This window comes from Lampris incognitus, chromosome 5 (assembly GCF_029633865.1).
Source record: "Lampris incognitus isolate fLamInc1 chromosome 5, fLamInc1.hap2, whole genome shotgun sequence".
NCBI classification, from domain to species: domain Eukaryota; kingdom Metazoa; phylum Chordata; class Actinopteri; order Lampriformes; family Lampridae; genus Lampris; species Lampris incognitus.
In genome coordinates, this window is record NC_079215.1 from 25,941,963 (window position 1) to 25,965,959 (window position 23,997).

At 44.6% G+C, this 23,997-nt stretch overlaps 1 protein-coding gene across 1 annotated transcript in view; it reads left to right on the plus strand.

Moving 5' to 3' along the window:
• pkd1a (polycystic kidney disease 1a) overlaps positions 1 to 23,997 on the plus strand; it is a 117,231-nt gene that overhangs the window by 17,426 nt on the left and 75,808 nt on the right. The window contains 11 exon segments of the mRNA XM_056279536.1: positions 799 to 870; positions 4,775 to 4,843; positions 9,454 to 9,525; positions 9,711 to 9,874; positions 11,416 to 11,666; positions 13,550 to 13,804; positions 14,549 to 14,717; positions 16,297 to 16,474; positions 21,668 to 21,882; positions 23,095 to 23,219; positions 23,391 to 23,541. Coding sequence (XP_056135511.1) covers positions 799 to 870; positions 4,775 to 4,843; positions 9,454 to 9,525; positions 9,711 to 9,874; positions 11,416 to 11,666; positions 13,550 to 13,804; positions 14,549 to 14,717; positions 16,297 to 16,474; positions 21,668 to 21,882; positions 23,095 to 23,219; positions 23,391 to 23,541 — 1,721 coding nt within the window.

A 23,997-nucleotide genomic window follows, 5' to 3' on the forward strand; every position in this document is an offset into this window, starting at 1 on the left:
GTTTGGAAGAATAAGTCCAAATGGACTTGGTTTCAAAGCTGCATTCCACAGCTCTGATGTGGGAACATTTTGGGCTTAAGTTAAAATGAGAGAGGAGAGAAAAGTTTTAAAATTACAATAATATAATTTATTGCAATAATTTCTGGGACAATATATCCTCCAACAAAAGTAGTTATCGTAGGGATGTCCAGAAAGCATTAGTGGTCAATTCCATTGCCTATCAACACGGGGATCGCTGGTTTGAATCCCTGTGTTACCTCCTGCTTGGTCGGGCGTCCCTACAGACACATTTGGTCGTGTCTGCGGATGGGAAGCTGGATGTGGGTATATGTCCTGGTTGCTGCACTAGCGCCTTCTCTGGTCAGTTGGGGCACCTGTCCCAAGGGGGAGGGGGAACTGGGGGGGAATAGCATGATCCTCCCACATGCTAAGTCCCCCTAGCGAAAATCCTCACTGTCAGGTGAAAAGAAGTGGCCGGCGACTCCACATGTATTGGAGGAGGCATGTGGTAGTCTGCAGCCCTCCCCGGATAAGCAGAGGGCGTGGAGCAGCAACTGGGACAGCTCGTAAGAGTGGGGTAATTGGTTAAGTACAATTGGGGAGAAAAAGGTGTGGGGGGGAGTAGTTATCATGACAGGCCTATGTAGCACACACTGAAGTTGAGATGTGTGTGTGTGTGTGTGTGTGTGTGTGTGTGTGTGTGTGTGTGTGTGTGTGTGTGTGTGTGTGTGTGTGTTTGTGGACAATTTGACCCACAAGTGCATCCTTATTGTAGTTTTTCTGTTTCAATTATTGCAGAGATCTGTCGAGAAACCACATCCCCTCTCTTGATACCAGTCTGCTGGACCGCCTTACAGGCCTGCGAGAGCTGTGAGTACACTTAACACAATGGTTTTGTGTGTGCTTGTGTTTAAGGATGTGTACAGACGTGTATTGTAGGGCTGGTTAATAATTCAATATTTTGTTTATCATCTTAATAATAATGATAATACATTTTATTTATAGAGTGTGTTTCAAGATACACAAAGACGCTTTACATAAGTTAAAATAAACATAAAAGCAACGGACCAAAAACATATAACACAACATTAATCACACATTAAAATCAATTCTGAAAAGGTGAATTTTGATTAATTTTAACTTGGACAGATCAGTGCAGTCTGTGTTTGGGGAGGGAGCTCCAGAGAAAGGGGGCAGCTATAGAGAAGGCTCTGTTGCCCCAGGTTTGGTGTTTGGTCCTTAGTGGTGGAGACAGGAGGTTGACGTTGTAGGAGCGAAGGCTGCAGGAAGGAGTATGGTAGTGGAGCAGGACAGTGAGGGTAGGAGGGGGCCTGGTTATGGAGGGCTATGTGAGTGAGGAGAAGGACTTTAAATTGGATCCGTTGTGAGACAGAGAGCCAGTGAAGGTTCTGGAGGACAGGGGTGATGTACCAAGAGTGGGTGAGCAGGCGAGCAGCAGAGTTCTGGATGCACTGGAGTTTGTTTACGACTTTGGATGATGAGCCATTGAGAATACTGATGCAATAGTCAATTCTGGATATGACGACGGCATGGATCAAAGTTTCAGCAGCAGAGAGGGAGAGTGATGGGCGAAGATGAGCTGTGCTTTCTACAAGGAATAAAAAGGCAGTTCTGGTGATTTGATTGATGTGGTGTTCAAAGGAGAGGTTGCTGTCAAAAATGATTTCAAGGTTGTGGATGTGTGGGGAGAAAGACAGAGTGGAGTTATTGATAGTGAGACCGAAGTTGTGAGTGGTTTTGGTAAGGGATTTGGGACCGATGATGATCACATCAGATTTATCACAATTTAGTTTGAGGAAGTTGGCTTGTATCCATGATTTAATTTCAGTGAGGCAGTTGATCAGACTGGAGTAAGTTGTAGTGGTGATGGATTTAGTGGAGCTGTAGAGCTGCGCTTCATTTTTGTAGCTGTGGAGGTGGAGACCATGACGATGTATGATGTTACCATGGGGGAGTATGTAAAGGATTAACAGAAGAGGACCAAGCACCGAACCCTGGGGAATGCCTTGGGACAGAGGAGCAGTGAAGGAGGTGCAGTTGTTGATGTTGAGCCGACAACACTTTCCAATATTTTTTGACAGAAAGAGGATATTGGAGATGGGCTGGAAGTTGCTCATGATATTAGGGTTGAATCCAGGTTTTTTTGAGGATGGGGGTGACAACAGCCAGTTTAAGTGTATTGGGGACTGAACCAGAGCTGAAGAAGGAGTTAATGATTTCTATGATGAGTGAGGAGATAGCTGGGAGACAGCCCTTAACAAGTTGGATGGGATGGGATCCAGAAGACAAGTCGAGCTTCTCATTCCTACCGTAAGATTGGACGGCTCCATTGGGGGCACAGGGGAGAACTTTGACAGGGGCTGAGTGGTAAAGGAGGGCGGGGGAGGTGGTTAGGATGCTGTAGATGGTGTCAATTATGGTTTAGAAAAATTAAAGTAAAGAGTTGCACTTGTTAACTGTGAAGGAATTGGAGGTACTGTCACTGGCTTTGAGAAGTTTGTTTATTGTGGAAAAGAGAGCTTTGGGGTTTGTTGAGCCAGAATGTATGAGGTGTGAGTAGTAGGTGGACCGGGCTGTGATGAGAGCATCTTTTTATTGTTGAGGGTAGTCTGTGTAGGCTTGGACATGCACTGTTAAAGCAGTTTTCTTGCAGTCTTTTGAGCTGGCACTTACGGGAGTCCATTTGAGGGAGTTCAGGAGTATACCAGAGAACTGAGTGTGTGAATAAGACTGTTTTGATTTTAATGGGGGCCAGCTGATCAAGACAGGAGGAGAGTGTGTCATAATAATCATTAATAAGATCGGAGGGATTATCAGACAGCGGGTGAGGGAAGGCAGACATTTTACTGGCAAGAGAGGCAGAAAGAGCTGAGGGGGAGATAGATTTGAGATTTCTGAAGGATATTAGGCGTTTGACTTTTGGGATGGGGGTAGGGATGTCAAAAGTCCATGGTGATTGCCAGGTGGTCAGAAATACTGAGGTTGAAGCTGAAGAGTTAATGTATTGTGAGACCAGTGGAGCAGACCAAATCCAAGATGTGACCACAGCTGTGAGTGGGGAAGTTATGTTGTGTAAAGTTGAAGCATTGTAGCAGTTCTATGGCAGATTTACAGTCAGTGTCACCAGTGTGGATACTAAAATCGCCCAGGAGGAGAACGGAAGGTGAGATGGCACATAGCTGGGTCAGAAAATCAGAGAACTCTGAGAAAAAGGAGGATTTTGGGTTGGTGGGGTGGTAGATAACAGCAGTGACCAAAGAAGTGGGGCCAGAGAATTTGAAGGCAAGATGTTTGAAAGAATGAGCTGCAGGAATTGGTGGATGTTTTAATGTCCTTCCTGTAAACAGCAGCAACACCACCTCCCCGCCTCTCAAGACGAGGTTTATCAATGTACGTGAATCCTGTCGGTGTCGTCTAGTTTAGTGAGAAATAGTCTAGGGGTTTATGCCAGGTTTCAGTGAGGCAGAGCAAATCAAGGTTACTGTCAGTTATAAATTCATTCAGAATGAGGCTTTTGTTATTGAGTGAATGAATATTGAACAAAACCAGTTTCAGATTATGTTGCTTTGTGATAGGTTGTGAGGACTGAGGAAGAGATTGGACTGATTGACGTATTGTTTGTTGTGGTGACGGTGAGGGTAATGATGTCTGCTGGTAATACGGTCAGTAATGGGAAGAGGTCGAACAGCAGTGTGATCAAAGAGAGTCCTTTTTTCACAGTTCATCTGAGAGCTGTTTGATATCATACTTGAAGTTAGGAATGTCATTTGTTGCTTTTAGGTAGTGTGCAAGGCGTAGTAATATTAAACTGATTGATCAATGTTCACAGAAAAGGAAGTTAGCTCCGTTAGCCATTAGCTCTGTCAGCTGAGGGTTGAGTCCACATGGTTCTCACCAGGAGTGCAGGGAGTCAGTTCAGCAATCGATGAGCAGGTAAAAATCCATAAAATAGGCAAACCATAAAATCAATTAAAATAATCCAAAGGTCTCAAGGTGTTGTTAAAAGTTAAAAAGTAGGGCCACAAACAAACACAACGCAGCTGACAACTGGAACCAGAAGTCTTATAATGGCATTGTATCTGGATTAAAGTCACATTTGGTCATATCGTAATACACAGTTTTGTTTGACTAAATTAATGATAGTGAGAATTTAATCCCTAAAATGTCTACCAAAATCAGCTCTGAAATATTTAAGGGATTATCATTTGAAAGCTAGTTTTGGGTTTGATATTATATGTTACCTTACCAAATTAGTTCAGTGTGACAAGCCTCATTTGAATTCTTAAAGTATGGTATTCATATTAAAAGAATTGTGCAGCTCTCAGTAGCCCACAGTTTTAAGACATTCGGTCGTCTTTATGGTATTACATATAAGCAGATATCATGATATACATCGATACCATGTACAATTCCATATGAATATACTCTGAGTAAGGATAAGCAGTTTGGATAGTGAATGAATGACTATTATGGTAATATTATTTTCCATATTTCACAGCACTAATGTATTGTCTTGTAATATTTGTTTTTTGTATATGTATTCTATCATCTATCTATCTATCTATCTATCTATCTATCTATCTATCTATCTATCTATCTATCTATCTATCTATCTATCTATCTATCTATCTATCTATCTATCTATCTATCTATCTATCTATCTATCTATCTATCTATCTATCTATCTATACATTTACCTGTCTGTCTGTCTGTCTGTCTATCTTTTTGTCTTCTTCTTTTCTCTATCTGTCAGATATCTTCAGGGAAACAGGATCAATGTTCTCCCCAGGGGTGTCTTCTGCTGCGGACCACTGTCCATCCTGTGAGTGGAATACAGACGTGAAACTGGGGAAAATCCAGTGTAGGAGAGGAAAAGATAGGAGAGTAGAAGATAAAGAAGTGGAAAGGAGAGGAGAGATGAGATGATATGAGGGGGAGATAGGAGAGATGAGTGGGTGGAAGGGATAAGAGAAGCGAGGGGAGGAGAGGACTGGAAGGCTAGTTTCCATAACAAATAGTAAAAGTATTTTCTTATTGCAGAGCAGAGCAGAGCAAGGTTGATTGGAGAAGGAATTGCATAAGCTGAGAATAGAAAAAGGACAGGACTCTACAGAAGAGAAGCGAATCGGGAGGAGAACAGAAGAGGACAGCAAGAGACTTGACTTTTCTGTTTGAGGAAAATGTATTGTTTGTAAAACCGTGATGTCAGTATTTTTCAGAAATTTCATTGAATCTTTTTTATTCTCTGTATTGTGGTCTGGTATGGAAAATCACAGCTGGTCCAATAGGAACAGGCCCACTAGCTTGTCCAGTAGCAAGCAAAATGTTGGGATGAGTCAGGCCAACTCTTGAACATTTATTGTGAGCAAGTCCCTAGGAAGGCCAGTGCAATCCTGGGCTGTCCTGATCAACTTCTACAGGAGTATGATCTTCTACCCTTTGGCCCTGGTCACATTAGAAACAGAAAGAGTGACTTTTTTTTTCACATGTCCTTGTGGCACTGGAAGCATCTCATCTCATCTCATCATCAGCCGCTTCTCTGTGGTTGGGTCGCGGTGGCAGCAAGCTAAGTAGGGCACTCCAGACATCCCTCTCCCCAGCAATGCTCTCCAGCTACTCCTGGGGGATCCCAAGGTGTTCGCAGGCCAGATTGGACATGTAGTCCCCCCAGCGAATTCTGGGTCTACCCCGGGGTCTCCTCCCAGTTGGACATGCCTGGAAAACCTCCATAGGAAGGCGCCCAGGAAGCTCCTAATCAGATGCCAGAACCACCTCAACTGGCTCCTTTTGACACAAAGGAGCAGCAGCTCTACTCCGAGCTCCCTCCGGATGCCCGAACTCCTCACCCCATCTCTAAGGCTGAGCCCAGACACCCTACGGAGGAAACTCATTTCAGCCGCTTGTATCTGTGATCTCACCCTTTCAGTCACTACCCAAAGCTCATTACCATAGGTGAGGGTTGGAATTAAGATTGACTGGTAAATTGAGAGCTTTGTCTTCCGGCTCAGCTCCCCCTTCACGACAGTGGTCCAGTATAACGTCCGCATTACTGCTGATGCTGCACCAATCTGCCTGTCAATCTCCTGCTCAATCCTACCCTCACCCATAAACAAGACTTCGAGATACTTGAACTCGTACACTCGAGGCAACAACTCATCCCCAACCCGAAGGGAGCAACCCACCGTTTTTCCGGTAGAAAACCATGGCCTCAGACTTGGAGGTGCTGACTGTCATCCTGGCCATTTCACACTCCGCTGCAAACCACCCCAGTGTGCGCTGGAGGTCACGTTCTGATGAAGCCAACAAAACCACATCATCTGCAAAGAGCAGAGATGTAATTCTGAGGTTCCCAAAATGGACACACTCCTCACCTTGGCTGTGCCTTGAGATCCTGTCCATGAATATCACGAACAGAATCAGAGACAAAGGACAACCTTGGCAGAGTCCGACACCCACCAAAAACATGTTTGACTTAGTGCCAAGAATGCTGACACAGCTCTTACTTTGGTTATACAAGGACCGGATGGCTTGTAGCAACTGCCCTGGTACCCCATATTCCCGCAGTACCCGCCACAGAGTGCCCCGGGGTACACAGTCGTAAGCCTTCTCCAAGTCCACAAAACACATGTAGACTGGCTGGTCAAACTCCCATGCCTCCCTCAGCACTTCCACAAGGGTAAGGAGGTGGTCCGTTGTTCCACGGCCAGAATGGAATCCGCATTGTTCCTCCTGGATCTGAGGTTCAACAGTCGTTGGAGCCTCCTTCCCAGCACCCTAGAGTAGACTTTCCCAGGGGGGCTGAGCAGTGTGATGCCCCGATACTTGGAGCACACCCTCTGGTACTGGAAGCTTGGTGACCAAAAATACTGAACACAATTAGTTGTTTCATCTACTCCTGCTTAATGACCGACTGAAAACCATGCTGAATATTTTATGTGTAGCAATTTATATTCTGGCAAAGCGCAGTTGTTTAAAATTGGATGATGTGACTCTGTGACTCTGTGACACAGAGCTTCTTCCATTTTGGACTTTGCAGTGTGACTGCCCTTTCAGAGGTCAACACAGTCAAAGCAGTGTTGTTATTGGTCGACGGTGAGAATTTGCATGTCAGAGTTTACCAAAGTTGAACTATGTGAAGGCATCGCACGATATTATTTCACTACTGGAAGCAAATCCACCAATAATGATTATTCCGTTTCGCTGCAAAATATTGCTGTCATAAATGCTAGGGTGACCGGGGCCCAAGGTTGACATTTTAAGGTGCCTGCTAAAGGGACTGAGACACTGAAAGTCTCGTTTGTTTCTGCAGCTATTGATAGGCTTAACAGGAAGTAGTCCTTATACAGTCATGATGGCAGGTATTGCCTATTCTGCAGTTTTGTGTTTGTCATTGAGCTTTTCACTTTTGCACACTTAAGGCAACTCTGCAACTGCCCAGCAATGTAGATGTACCTCTGACATGACCTTTGTGTTTATTGTTGCTCATTATGTTAAATATTGTGTTTGTGTCATCATTTGTGATGCACTGTTTGTCTCCTTATATTTTTCTCCAAGCCCTGCCTCAAATCAAATTTGCCCTAGTGTGGCAATAGGGTTTCTAAATGAGTAGGGGAGATAAAGAGAGAGAGGGGAGGAGGAAAACTAAGAGGGAGAGCAACTTCGTTTAGTCTGGATTAAAGTGGGTGGAAACCCCAGGAGGAGACTGGTTGCACTGTAGGGAGCGCCACGTACACCCACGCACACACCAATCACAGAGCCATTAAGTTCAATTATGGCTTACTGCTCTAGGCTCCCAGTGTTCCGCTTCCAGACCTCCCTCCATCAGCCCTCTCTATCTATCCATCGCTCTGGCCCTCCATCCAGTACTTTATCCCTCCCTCCCCCAGCATTTGTGAACATGTGTGTTTGTTGGTGTGTCTGTGTGTATGCGCATATGTGTCTGGATATGTGCATGTGGTGGCATTTATGTGTGTCTTTGTGTGTGTGTGTGTCTGTGTGTGTGTGTGTGTCTGTGTGTGTGCGCGCGCACATATGTATCTGGATCTGTGCATGTGGTGGCATTTATATGTGTCTTTATGTGTGAGTGTGCGTGTGTGTCTGTGTGTGTGTGTGCGCATGTGTCTGGATCTGTGCATGTGGTGGCATTTATGTGTGTGCATGTGTGTGTGTGTGTGTGTGTGTGTGTCTGTGTGTGTGTCTGCACGTGTGTGTCTGTGCGTGTGTGTCTGGATCTGTGCATGTTGTGGCGTTTATGTATGTGTGTGTGGCTGCGCGTGTGTGTCTGTGCGTGTGTGTCTGGATCTGTGCATGTTGTGGTGTTTATGTGTGTGTGTGTGTGTGTGTGTGTGTGTGTGTGTGTGTGTGTGTGTGTGTGTGTGTGTGGCTGCGCGTGTGTGTCTGTGCGTGTGTGTCTGGATCTGTGCATGTTGTGGCGTTTATGTGTGTGTGTGTGTGTGTGTGTGTGCGTGTGTGTGTTTGTCTGGGTGTGTGATGAGTGAGGACTCTTGCGGTTTCCATCAGTTCCTTCCAAACCCACCACACAACGGCTCCATTATGTAGGCCGACTGGATTAACCAGGGAGCGAGAGAGGGAGGAGGAAAAGAATGGAAAAGAAGGAGCAGTGAGGAGCAAAGCAGAAAGCCAGGGGGATGGGAAGAAGGGAGAGGTGCCTGGAAAGAGATTTCAAAGCTAGGGCGAGAAGAGAGTAGGGGAAGGGTTGAAGCAGGGACATATATGCAGGCAGTGTGATGCTATTGGTTATATTGCAAAGTTGCCACCAGGTCGGGGGGGGACCCCTCTTAGTCAGTTTCCCAACCCTGCGCTCATTATGTCTTAAGTCAACTTATTCAATAAGTTTTGTTTCTCGGTTTTTATTCATATGTGCAAGTTATTTCCAGCACAAGTTGTTTCCAGAAAAACGCCAATAACTCTCTAGATGTGTTCCTCATGGATTTCTTTGATAAAAGATGCATCAATTTACACGATTGTTTGCATTTGCAAGGGACTAATGTGGATATAAGGCAGTATTAAGATTAATATGTGACATGGAATTTTTGATTACATCCCAAGCTCATTATTTGACTTGGACTTCTTTAGTCAAAGACATCTAAGCAATCAGGAAAGTCACAATTTGAGTTGCAAAAACAATTCCTTATTTAGAAAACCATACTGGTGGACAGCTCAATTTTCATTATTGACCAAATTATAAGCGAAATATCAATCTGTACAGACTAAAACTCCTATAAAGATGAGCAGACACCATATATAGACCAATTGAATGATCATGGTGGTAGGGCAGAAAGAGCGCTTGCTCAAGAACAGGTCACAGAAAGGACAGGTGAGTCAAGAAAGAAAAGTTTCCCTGAATGTACTTGTGTTAAACAGATTCAAAGGGGGATAAAGTCTTGACATTGCCTCCTTTCTTTCCATCAGAGATTTGAGCAACAACCAAATCACTACCATAGAAGAAAGGATATGTGACAACCTGTGCAATTTAACTCAAATGTAAGTCATAATAATAATTCATATAATCTCCCCTCTCCCTTTTTTTCCATCCTGTCTCCTTTCACCATCAACTTTTCCTTCCTCACCCCTGCTCCTTCCTTCCTACCAAAAGTGGATTCATCGGTGCAAGTGTCTGGTTCTGCTCACTGTGCCACTTACCAACCTCACGTTCCTCTGTTCTTCAGTGATCTGAGCAGCAACCCTTATGAATGTGACTGTAAGCTGTTTCGGCTGGTCAGCTGGCTCCAAGAGAAAGGGGTGCGGGTTCGACGCCCGGATGCCATGCTCTGCCACCACCCGCCGGACCTCCGCCACCAGCCCTTGCTCAACATCAGCTTGCTCACCTGTGGTATGTGGTGATACAGATCCAGACTCATGCATACATCAGCACTTGCTTTCAAAGTTGGACAGAGTTGCATAGATACAAAGCAGAAAAGACATCTCACTGGAAGTTGATTGACAGGGTAGACAGATTCGCCAAAGGCATTGAGGGGAAATTGGTGTTGTAGCAGTGTTGTCAAAAGACTGAATTTTGGTTGGATAATATGTCCGTGCAAATTATTCATGGATCTTGGCTATTTAGGGTTTCAAAGTACCTGTTATTTTATGTACCTGTTTATGGGCATGTTGTGCTAAGTACTAACTTTTACTCAAAAATGAGTAAAACTCGGGGCGTTCGGGTGGTGTGACAGTCTATTCTGTTGCCTACCAACACAGAGATCGCCGGTTCGAATCCCCGTGTTGCCTCCGGCTTGGTCGGCTGTCCCTACAGACACAATTGGCTGTGTCTGCAGGTAAGAAGCTGGATGTGGGTATGTGTCCTGGTTGCTGCACTAGTGCGTCCTCTGGTCCGTTGGGGCAACTGTTCAGGGGGGAGGGGGAACTGGGGGGAATAGCGTGATCCTCCCACGTGCTACGTCCCCCTGGCGAAACTCCTCACTGTCAGGTGAAAAGACGTGCTGACGACTCCACGTGTATTGGGGGAGACGTGGTAGTCTGCAGCCCTCCCTGGATCGGCAGAGGGGGTGGAGCAGAGACCAGGATGGCTCGGAAGAGTGGGGCAATTGGCTGCATACAACTGGGGAGAAAAAAGGGGGAAAATTTAAAAAAAAAATTCATGGCTCTTCACTGTTTATGGGCATGTTGTTGAGCTAAGTACTGACTTTTACTCAAAGATGAGTAAAAGTCAGTGTAAGTCAGTCTGCCCTATAGACTACAAAATTTGTTCAGGTCATGGAAGACAATATTTCATAAATGTGGGGTTTTCAGAGAAAATTCTTACAGTATTTAAATTAGATATAGTACTATAACTACAAGTTTTAGAGTCATTTGGGTTCATATCTTTTCTCACCAGCAAAATATGATTCATACGCAATACTGCATAGCAAAACTTCTGTGTGCAGCTTTTCTATTGTGAAGATTGTCTGTTGTGCTGACTTTCTATTGTCAGCTTTTGAAATTACACTCTATACAAGCTTGCTTCATGTGAAAGGATCCAAACAATAGAGGAAGGCCACACACAGAGAGGTCAGCAGTCAGGACAAAAGAAAGTTGGTCAAAAGCCAGGCCCTCAACCAACTCCAATTTTCTTTTTAAGGGGCAACCCAGTTTTAAAAAACTCCCTTTGGGGATGGGGGTGAAAGCAACCATTTCAAAGGTTCACTAATTGATAAGCGTTTCCAGGGTGTCTCTCTCTCTCTCTCCACCCACACACACACACACACAAAAGCCCACCTAATACTACTAAAAGTATAGCGACTCCAAGATTCTTAGAGACTCGTTTCTGATTGAAGATTGAAGATGTCTATTGTGTTTCCTATGTCCAACAAAGGCTTACTTGTGCCTTTTGTCCATCTTCTCCTACGACCTTATCCTCTCCATTCTCTCTAGGTCTGAACTATGCAGCCTGTCTGGAGGACAGCAGCAGTGGAGGAGGCGGGCGGAGTGAGCTGGTTATCTTCTCCAGCTCCACTCCAGGAAACTTCTCACGACAGCAGTGTAACAGTGTGTGTTTTGCCGCCTCTCACCGCTACGGGGGCTTGGGTGCACGGCGTGAGTGTCTATGCAGCACCAACTCCGAACCTAATTTCATCAGCGAGTCTCAGTGCTCTGCCGCCTGCACCAACCCGCATGTCATGAAGGTATGCCCTTGCGGAGTCCTCTCGAACCATTGCACCTTGCCGAAGGTGATGGCTACCAACGTTAGCTGTGAGAACTTCAAAATCTGTGTGTGTGTGTGGGGGGGGGGGGGGTCTGTCTGGTGTATTTTATATAGACTTCTACATTCTTCCGCACACTACACTATACTGATGCATAACTGGGCATTTACATCTATTACTACAAAAATTCCATAAGTGACAGGAAGTCAGTAATTTCCAATGGCACGTAGTGACTCGAGCAGGCATCAGTGACAGCAACTAAACAGTGACATGGCGATGCCAAGTGAGGCGAGAAGTGAAAGTTGATAAATGTTAACTTTCCGCACATGTGACAACTCAAGCGAAACAATCATTATTGTTTCCTATTCAACTTTCATTTCAAATGGAGGAAAAATTGATCGCCACAGTCTTTGGGTTCCTGTTGCTTTATAATATCTGTCATGAGTGACCAAAAATCAAATGAAGTAGGCCTAGTTTATTTTAGTAGCTGGGAAAAAAAATCACATTAAAAAGCATTAAATAAGGGTATCTGAGTAGTGTAGCAGTCTATTCCGTTGCCTGTCAACACGGGGCTCACCGGTTCGAATCCCCGTGTTACCTCTGGCTTGGTTGGGTGTCCCTACAGACACAATTGGCCGTGTCTGCGAGTGGGAAGCCTATTGTATGTCCTGGTCGCTGCACTAGCACCTCCTGTGGTCGGTCGGGGTGTCTGTTTGGGGGGAGGGGGCACTGGGGGGAATAGCGTGATCCTCCCATGCGCTGCGTCCCCCAGGCGAAATTCCTCACTGTCAGGTGAAAAGAAGCAGCTGGCGACTCCACATGTATCGGAGGAGGCATGTGGTAGTCTGCAGCCCTCCCGGAATCGGCAGAGGGGGTGGAGCAATGACCGGGATGGCTCAGAAGAGTGAGGTAATTGGCCAGATACAATTGGGGAGAAAAGGGGGGGGCATGAAATGAAAACACATTGATATTTAACTACCTCACTAACTCACAAGCTGGATATGTTTTCTATAGCTTCTTCTTTTTCTTCTTCTTCTTCATCATCTTCCGGCTAGTTCCCTGTTTCTCAGGGGTCGCCACAGCGGATTTTTGCCCTCCATTGCTTTCTGTCTGACGCATCCCTCTCCCACAGTCCAACCCTCCTCATGTCCTTCTCTAACTGGTCTCTCCATTTTTTTCCTTGGTCTTCCTGTTTTCCTTTTGCCAGGTATTTCCAGGTCCAATACCTTCTTTCCTATATAATCCTATATAGCCTCCTCTCTGTACATGTCCTCACCATCTCAATCTTGTCTCTCTCATCTTCTCATCCATTCCTCTGATCTTGAACGTAGCTCTCACTTCTTCATTGCTTCATAAAAAACCAATCAACGTGAGAAAATAACCGCCCAATCAAAATGCACGTTTTGAATGTCACCTCATAGAGAGATATGATGGGAAATTGCAAAGATCAGTGCTCATTGGCAACCTCCTCCCTATTTTAGTTATTCTCAAATTCTTTTTCACTCGTGTGTTAGGAATTAGTTAGGAATGTGTTCAAGCCCTTCCCCTAATACACTCTTAACAACATCCTGATGCGGCTCAAGAGATTTCCCCGTGCACTTAGAATGAATTTACCTGACACCAATGTGTTTGAGAATTCTCCAATGACAAATTTAATTAGTCAGGAAATTGTCCTCGGGTTGCTGAGTTATAGCTTGTTGTCGGCAACAGAGTTCCTCATCCTTGCATGGTTCCCTCATCATGTTTTCATGTAAAACATAGATACACACATTCACACACACACACACACACACACACACACACACACACACACACACATTCAAACACACACACACACTCCCTCCCTGTGCTCTTGTCTGTGACAGGAATGTGGCTGGACTCTGGCCCACGACGTGTTTGCTGTGGACTTCTCTGTGATGCTGAAACCGCTCCCGCTTCAAAGTGTCCACCAGCCTGTCCTCATTTCTGCTTCCTCCTCTGTCACTCCGGTGAGGCTGTCCTGGGACTTTGGTGACCTTTCACCTCGGGTCAACACCACGGAAGTCACTGCAGCTACACACAAGTATGGATACCCTGGGCGTTTTACCATCAGCGTGATTGCCTGGGCCGGACACAAGGAGGTGAGAAAACAAAAGGGCGATTAAGTGTCATTACCGCAAAGTATGATAACAAAACAAAAGAAAGGTTTGGATTACTAATGGGTAATTACTCTATTATAATTTCATACACTTCAGTTGCAGGAATGGCGCCTTTACACTGGAGGACCCAAGTTAAATACCCTATGCTGGCAAAAATTCCCTTCACAAAAGTGCCCTTAAGCAAGAAACTGATTCCTTTCCAGCACAAGGGTCACCCGTTTTTCACCGTATCTTAAAGGTCCCATGAAATGAAAAATGTATATTTGCTATTATTACCTCTTTTATCTGTACTCAATTTACATCTATTTAACTCTATGTTTTAGAAGTTCACAAAAAAGTTTTATTTTTGCTTTTATAAGAATATTGTTTTTCTCTTCCTGACAAATGCAATATTTTATGAATTACATCATCCTGCACTTGCGAGTACAAAAATGTCCAATGAATATGGCAGCGAGATTGAGAGAAGGCAACTTATCTACTACCACCATATCAAAACTACCTATGAGCATGTCAATGTCCACATTCTTCTAAGAATTCCTGGCCGCTATTGGCTGTTTGTCAAATCAAACCGCCTCCCATTACGAAATTCCACCTAATCGTTATGTTTTATCTGTACGTACAATTGCAGAAGTTTCGCTGTGCTCTAAATGCCATTTCATGGGACCTTTAACTTCTTCTTTTTTTTCCCATTAATTATTACATTACATCAAAGTGTTGTGGTTCCAGGTGAAGGTGCGCAGGGAGGTGACAGTGGTGCTGCCTCCCAAACTGAAGCTGCTGTATCCTCCTCGTGCTGTGGCCAATCAGAGCTTAGAGTTCAGGCTCATCAGCTGGGGCTCTGTGGGTGTAGCTGTCGACTGGAAAATCACCAAGGATGGAGTTCAGACTGCCAAGGGTAAGAACATGCAAACACACACACACACACACACACACACTATTGATACTTCAAAACAGCAAATAAATGTCAAGTGAATAATTGGAAGTCACCAAGCAAATTGTGCAAATTGAGGTGCATTTCCAGCAGATCTATTTAAAACTGAATCTGAATCTGAATAAAAGTGTGTCCCATGACATCTGTCCGTACTTTGACGCCCACCAGAAAGCTGGACCACTGAAGATTAGGAAACAGCTGTTCGTGGGATGAAATTAAATTTGCATAGCTTTTTTTTGTGGACTCCCCCCCCCCCCCTTTTTTTTTTCTTTTTTTTTTTTCTCCCCAATTGTACCTGGCCAATCACCCCACTCTCCGAGCCATTCCGGTTGCTGCTCCACCCCCTCTGCCGATCCGGGAAGGGCCGCAGACTACTGACAGTGAGGAGTTTCGCCAGGGGGACATAGCGCGTGGGAGGATCACGCTATTCCCCCCAGTTCCCCCTCCCCCCTGAACAGACGCCCTGACTGACCAGAGGAGGCGCTAGTGCAGCGACCAGGACACATACCCACATCTGGCTTCCCACCCGCAGACACGGCCAGTTGTGTCTGTGGGGACGCCCGACCAAGCCTAAGGTAACATGGGGATTCGAACCGGCGATCCCTGTGTTGGTAGGCAATCGAATAGACCGCCATGCCACCTGTACGCCCACAACATATATTTTTTCCACCCGTAGTTGGTGTCCATCCCTCCCCAGACAGCACCTCCTTCTTCATGCTTTCCCAGGTTTCTCTATTGATTGATTATAAAAAAAAGGTATGCTCAAGGACGAAGTGGGGAAAGAAAGAAAAAAAGAAAGGGCACAAAAGAGTCTGTTTTGAGTCTGGACTTGATTGCAGTATGTGTGTGTGTGTGTGTGTGTGTGTGTGTGTGTGTGTGTGTGTGTGTGTGTGTGTGTGTGTGTGTGCGTGTGTGTGTGTGTGTGTGCGTGTGTTTGTGTGTGTGTGTGTGTGTGTGTGTGTGTGTAAGAGGATGGGGACGAGGTTGTTAGTAGCGGGGTTGTACACACACCTGCAAGTGTTACCATTTGGTTACAAGGACATGTTCAGGCCACAGACTAACATGAGTAAACATCAATAAGTTGATTTGTGACGTCTTGATATATTGAATATCACCTGTCCTCATCCTACGTTATCCTGCAGGAGCTGTCAACACTTTCAAAGGTCCTTTCAAAGATCTTAAATTATCCGCCAGGGCGTAAATACAAAGACTGAGAACATGTGAAAGCCAAGGATACCTTCCAGAAGAACTAAGTTTCACATCTGCTTTGGGGTTGCTAAAGGCTTGGTTTATGTGTATACAGCCTTTTTATAAATACTGGACTAAAACAAAGTAATGTTTTGAATTGTGAAAGGTTGTGAAAGTTGAAATGAGCATATTTTCCATGTGCATCTCAAGCTCTTCAAGGTCACATGAGAACATACTCGACGTTTGAGTGGTTAAATTTTGCCTTGTGTTCCACTCGTGTGGATGTGGCTGTGCCACGATTCAGGAACTTTTGAGAACTTCATAGTCTATCCTTCATTTGTCTGTTCTCCACCAGCCTCCCCTTACTGTCCCAGGGATGGGGTGTACCATGCCGAGTCCTCTCGCTGTTTTCAGATTGTTCCAGGGGAGTTTGGCTGGACTGAGGCTCGGCGCCAGTGTGCCGACCGCGGTGGGGACCTGGCAATAGTCAGGACCGACACGCTGCGCAACCTGCTGGCACACAACGTCACACAGTGAGTACGTTTATGTATCTAACAGGGCCAGTGTGTGTGTGTGTGTGTGTGTGTGTGTGTGTGTGTGTGTGTGTGTGTGTGTGTGTGTGTGTGTGTGTGTGTGTGTGTGTGTGTGTGTGTGTGTGTGTCTCACACTTGCGTATAAGGTCATTTCTCCTCAATGGGATACACCACAACAGTTTCAGTTAAGAGGGCAGTGAGAAGAGTGAGCACATCGCTAGGCAGTATTTAAGTCAGTTGGACATTTTCTACTCTTGGAATTTTTTTTTATTCCTTTTAGCACATTCCATTTTATATCACTTCATTGCAAGAACAAACTGTGTTCGGCTCATTTTTCAAGCATATACACAGTATTATTGTGCACTTGGTATAACTTATCAGTAGGGTAACAGGTGAACACATTGGAATAAAACTCGTTTATTCATCTGTCATTTAAAATTCTCGTTTGTACACCGGGTGCTGTACCATTCTGGTAGCATTTACAGTACAGCAAACCTGCAAGATATGCTTGATACTATATTCATTTTGAGATCACAAAGTCATTGTTTTGTTTGTTTGTTGTGTTAGCTTTTTTAATTCTGTTCGTCACAGTCAAACATACAAAGTAACACAGGGGAAATTTTGACACACCAATAATACAAATCAAAAGGAAGCAAAAAGTTGGTTCACAGAGAGCCACCAAATTCATGGCTTTAATTGGAATCTACAAGCAGAGGTCTTACTCTACTGCTTCCTTCTTGAACTTACCTCCTCTTGTCTGTACATACAGACCGATTTTGCAGAAAGTGAATTTTGTGTATGCGTATTTGCTTACATTTTATGTCCTGTTTTCAGCATGAGAATGTTGTGAAGACAGAAAGAAACTTGGAATGCTGTACCGACTCATCTGCTGAGCCAGTACATACTCTTTTTCTGATGGACACACACACACACACACACACACACACACACACACACACACACACACACACACACACACACACACACACACACACACACACACACTCAGAGCTGAAGCATCAGGTCCTTCTGTATTTTGGGAATTTATTTCATGCGAAATGGTGTCATTGAAAATACATCAGATGACCCCCCCCACACACACACACACACACTTGCATAAGATTGCAATGCGTGAACCTGCAGTGTGCGAGCGTGAGCCATCTGACTGTGGACTGCATAATGCTCCAACAGTGGATCAGTGGAATAACTGTGTTGTAGGTTTTCCCATGCTGTATTTCTGGGGGTTTGAAACATTCATTATTTAGTCAAAGCTATACAGCCAACAGAAATTACAATTCTTATCATAACCTTGAAGACACTGCGGGTAAATTACTTTTTGATGGTCGGTGAGGAGGAAGTTTGTGAGAGCTGGAGGTACGCTAAATTGATAGTTGATAAGCCAGGGCTCAGTGATGCCACAAACATTTTAACCACTCATATGCTGTTTTTTTTTTTTTGCTGGACGTACAGGCCTAGCATAGCATTAGCAAAGAGGCTGTCCAATCAACAATAGACAACTTGTTGTTAGGCGTGATGCGCAACACAACCTTGTTTTGGGGTCTCGGAGCATCTCGCATGTTGTGGTCCATGAATAGAAAATCCTGTGTTGGGGCATCCGGGTAGTGTAGAGGTCTATTCCGCTGCATACCAACACGGGGATTGCCGGTTCTAATGGTCGGGCGTCCCTACAGACACAACGGACCTATTACTCAGTCCCGCCCCTCGAACGCAGGCGAGTCAATGGCAGTGTAGTACCAAATGCACACGGGAGCTCACTCGGGGATCTAGAGCTAATGACTGCATTAAGTAGCATCAGAGTTGCATCAGAAGTCATGGTTTTTGTGATGTTTTATTGGATATAAGTTGAACAAAAATGGTCAAACGATGTGCATGGGGTACATGCAACACTGATACGAGGTATCCTGAGAGGATAGGCAGTGGGATATATTTTATCCCATTTTCCAGACCAAAACAAGACAGAGCCAAATGTCTTTGGTGGATTAAGCTGTGTGGCAGACCACACAGTCAACTCAACGTAACGAAGTTAAACACAGACGTCTACATTTGTTCACGCAGGTACAGGGTAATGCTAGCTAGTTAATAAAATAAACTAATGCATGTACATCTCAGTGCCTGTCCAGGATTAACGTTAGTTAATTGAAGGGAAATTCATTTATTTTACCCTGTGGTGCATGAACAATGCTGGTCCTGGATGATGTTATCTGCAATCGTGATGACCGTGAGATGAGGCTTTTCCCTCTTGCGTTGTGATCTGTAAACTCTCACCTCCAATTTAAGCTTGTCACCCACCATATCTAGTTTTAAATTTTGTGCATATCCCCCCATAGCACAGTGAAGTCCTTTTTGATGCCTTCTAGACGAAATCAGGTCCTTCGGTCTCCGAAAGTTATGTATAGCCTCTTGGGATATAGTTTTGACGCCGATAGCTGCCATTGTAACTCTCCAGTCAGCCCAAGTAGCTTGTCTGAGTTAGCAACAGTAACTAAGGGCGGCGGGGCTTAGCGGTAGGTCCATTGGCTGTTTCTGCAGGTGGGAAGCCAGATGTGGATGTGTCCTGGTCGCTGCACTAGCGCCTCCTCTGGTCGGTCGGGATGCCTGTTTGGGGGGGGGGGGAGCGTGATCCTCCCACACGCTATGTCCCTCTGGCGAAACGCCTCACTGTCAGGTGAGAAGAAGCGACTGGCCACTCCACATGTATTGGAGGACGCATGTGGTAGTCTGCAAACCGAGGCGGATCAGCAGAGAGATGGAGCAGCGACCGGAGCGGCTTGGAAAATAGGGTAATTGGCCAAGTACAATTGGGGAGAAAAAGGGGGGAAACTCAGGGGAAAAAATTCTGTGTCTTGTGCTGCCAAAGTTAAAACAATAAGACTATTAATTCAAAAAATTTTTTTCCTTTTTTGCTCATTCATTGTGACACTGTTGTATCCTTGAAGAGGGGGAAGAGAAAGACAGTGACTCGGTATAGTGTTTCTCCACTGAATGCTTTATCACAAGTCGTAGTAATAAACCATACATTTTTCCATACTTTCAGTATCTAGGAAACATGTTCCATTCCTAATCCAAATAAACATATGTTTACATTTTGTTTCAGTTTGGAAGACATAACCATCTAAATAAAGCTTTTACTCTTTCTTTTTTATTATTCTTTTACAGGTTGCTGTCTTTACACTTACAAAATATCTCTTTTTATAAATGCTGGACACAGTACAAAACCAAACAGTGAACTAGCAACATGTGCGCCATTGTAAGCTAGCAATATGGGTGCCTGACGTGTCTAACCTTACTGTGTTAACAACCCACAGAAACAGTAGCTTTCTCTCTTCATTTACAAAGGTCAAAAAACTCGACAGAAACACCATAAAAACACTCAAGTTACTCCCCTTTGATGACAACATACACAGAAAAAGTCTGCAACTGTTTTTATAACCTTATTAACAGCAAAACATACCTGAAGAGGGGAAGAGAAAGACAGTGACTCAGCGTAGGGTTTCTCCACTGAATGCTTTATCGCAAGGGGAGAAAATAGCGCGAGCACTCCCCTTACTGCACAAAGGCAGGCGTGAGTAATCGATCTCAGGTTAGCTGATTAAGGTAACTTTGCAGATCACTGAAGGTATGATTTATGATGGTATGATTGTTTATGTGCTAAACAAATTCATTGCCAGCAGGCCTATCCAGGTAGCCTACATGGTATTGTCAGCCACACTGGTTTATGCTCATTTCAGTTCAGTTGTTACAAGATAACCTGGTCTTGTTTCTGACTCGCTCTCCCTCTTTTCATCAGGAATGTACGTCTGTGGGTGGAGGTCTTTATGAAGGGCATGTGTAGAACATGCACCTCATCTATGGATAACATATAAGCCTCAGATTTGGCCTGGCTGTGACGTAAAAGTTATTGGCCTGGTCATGGTGTGAAGTGCTCTTCCTCAGAGAGGGTTACAAAAAAATACATCTGTGAAAGCACAGCTGTACCGTAACCTCCACGGCCTATGAGGAGGAGTTGATCGTTCGTGTGTGTGTGTGTGTGTGTGTGTGTGTGTGTGTGTGTGTGTGTCATTCTGGCCTAAATCCAGTATTAATGTGAGGACAGCAATCCTATGTTTGCAGATAAAAGAGGAAGATGACTCAGAAGAAATTAACCAGCTCTCCTATCCCATTTTCTACCCCCTCTTAACCTGCGGCAGGGCATATTCACTTTCTCCTCCTCCTCTCAAGTCTGCTTTGCACCGGCCACTGTTACATAAGAGCCCTTGTTTTTTTTTTGTTTTTTTTTTAATGCTTTCTCCTTTTTAACACATGAAAAGCCTTTATTCCTCTCTGCTTGTTTTTTCTCACCTCTTTTCCTGATGTAGATTTGCAAATGTGACAATTTAGCAAAACAGCTTTGAAAATGATAAGACAGTGCGGTATCCTGTCTTTTTTTTTTTAACTTGGGTGTACAATAGACAAGTATGAAAAGTGTGAAAACAGCAATTTCATGCAAAGTTCAAGAATTGTTTCATATCCTCCCCCTTTGCTCTTTCTTGCAAACCCCCCCCCCCCAATATATCTTAACGCCTATGGAAACATGCAATAAACTGTAATTTCTCGTTTGAGAGGAAAGGCTATTTTGTTCTTATATCTAATGTATTCCAGGGGCCCTACTTCTAGTGTGAAGGAAGAAATGACGAGAGCAGAGTAAAACGAGGCAGTCCATTAGCAGTTTATTAAAAGACAGTTTATTTGTCACACTTGCATCGACATACTGAGCATATTACATCCCCTCAAATAAAGATTCTTTAAGTCATTCCAGGTTGAATTTCCATTTCAGAGCTCCCAGAGCTACGGCAGTCAGTCAGTCAGTCAGTCAGTCAGTCTGTTGTTCTCTTTTAAAATAACTCTGTGTGTGTGTCTGTTTGGGGGTAGGTGGTGTAAATGAGATGAGGCTTTAGACACTGCTTAACTACTGTGCCATTTTTTCATGATGTACTGAAACAGTAATTGAGCTGTAATTTGCAGTTGGATTTTATTTTACAATTTATTTACTGTAATTATTTTTTGAGTTACAAAGACAATGATTGAGTGTACTATTTTGTACTATTTTTGTATTTTTCACCAGCGATATACAGTATGAATGCAGAGGACTATATGTGCTAATCTGTGTGTCACATGTCCACATTGCCTGTCTAGGGAGAGAGGTGTATGGCTGGGTCTGAGTGATGTGGACTCTCCAGACACGCTGCGCTGGGTGAACGGCTCAGAAGCGCGTGAGGGCGAGGGTGGCCTGGCTACCCGGTCTCAACTCTTCTCTGGCAATGTCTGTGTGTCCCTTGATCAGAATGCCCAGACCAGTTCCCACCCGTGCAGTGCCAAACGAGCTTATGTCTGCCAGTACAGCGCCCAAGGTAGGCTCCATACAAGCCAATATAACATACATACATACATACATAGTACAGACGTGTGACAAAGTAAAGGAAGGACCTGAATGCTTGACCCCTACAGCGAGGGGGTCCAGGGACTCTGTTATGCTGTGGGGGGTATTTTCCTGCCATGATTTGGGTCACCTTGTCCCCTTAGAGGGAAGGGTCACTGCAAATCAATACCAAGTTATTGTGAGTGATCGCTTTTATTCTATGATGAAACATCTCTATCCTGATGAGAGTGGTCTCTTCCAGGATGACAAAGCCCCTATCCACAGGGCCCGAGGGGTCACTGAATGGTTGACGAGGATGAAAATTATGTAAATCATATGCTATGGCCTTCACAGTCACCAGATCTCAACCCAGTTGAACACCTAGAATGGGAGATTTTGGACCGACGTGTTAGACAGTGCTCTCCACCACCATCATCAAAACACCAAATGAGGGAATATCTTTTGGAAGAATGGTGTCCATCCCTCCAATAGAGTTCAGAGACTTGTAGAATCTATGACAAGGAACATTGAAGATGTTCTGGAGGCTCGTGGTGGCCCCCACACTTTATGTTGGTTTTACCTTTAATTTGTCCCCGTCTGTACATACACACAAAACATGCAAGCACACCTACCTGTTCACTATTTCAGTGTCCCTTAGAACTTTGGGCAATGCAGCACCGATAACCATATACTCATACACTAAGTTATGACAAACCCTTAGGGCTTTCAACAATGAAACCTCAGTCAATTAACACCTAAAGATGAAAGTCTGGAAGCTCAGCAAGGCAAGTCATCTCTGTCACAGGGCTTATTAATGTTCACATCTCACAGGTCTTTGATGGTGTGTGTCTACATATATACTTATGATTGAGCTATATCTGTATGTGTCAGACTCCTGCCAGCAAGGAAATCTTGTATCAGAGTGTATTTCCTTTAGTTGCACTGTTTGTAGATTTTTTTTTTATTTCTCTCTCTCTCTCGCTCTCACACTTGCTCTCAAGATAGATTAGTGCTGTTGCAGACAGCAAAGTCCTTTGCCACAGGGACTGCAGATCTCTTCAAAAACAGATGGAACCATCCCTGCTTATATTTCCCGTGATGAAAGTGTCTGAATTCCACTTTTCAACTGCTCAGATCCTCTTCCTCTATCCCCAGTCTGAGCCGGTTCTTTGCGACCCACCCACTCTGTTTCTTCCTTCTTCAGTGCGTGTCCCAGATACGGGGGTCTACATGTTGGGTCTGGCTGTATTTCCTTCACAAAACCCTCTCTACCAACCCAGCTCTGCTCAGCTTTCCATGCCGCCACAACCACCAAGCAGCAGTACAGAGGTGAGGTCTACAAAATTGCACAGAGATACACCAAAATCCCTACCTCTTAACAATCTCGAGGTCAGTTGTGTTTGAACTCAGTGTCTCTGCGAGCTCTATCTGACTCCCCCACTTTCCCCCTTCTTTTTTTATCTCTCTCACTCTCTTGCTCTCCCTTATTTGTTCACACAGGTGCTGATGTTCCCAGCAATAAACATTGTCCAGGCAGGGTGGCTGTCCTCCCTTGAGTTTGTCACTCTGGGGCTGAGCTCAGACACTCACGTCCGTTTCCAGACCTACACACCCCACTGTCATCACCCTGGTCTGCACCTGCTCCTGCCCAGTCAGTCACTCACTCACACACACACACACACACACACACACACACACACACTGACTGAGTGATCGTGTTTGACATGGTCGGGCCTCTGGATCAGGTGACAAACAGCGTCACTGAACTTACACGATTGGTTGGCTGAGCACCAAGAGGCATGAGGGAGAGCGCACAGTTAAAGCACCCCACATAACAATTATTACGACAAAACACTCAAAGGCTAATTTACAAAAGGATCGCACGGTTTTTGCGGCCACTAAACCTGTATAAATAAGACAAAAAGAAACTGTGTAATTCTAAAAACACCCCCAAAGGGTGAACTGCACCCCCTAACTGCGCATCCAAACAAATAGCATCTGGGTGCTTCGGTGCTATTTGCACATATTTGAATTAGGTAATATACATACATTTGACGCAAAATTGGCCCCTTTCTATGCAAATGAGCCTCATTGCAAAACACCAGCA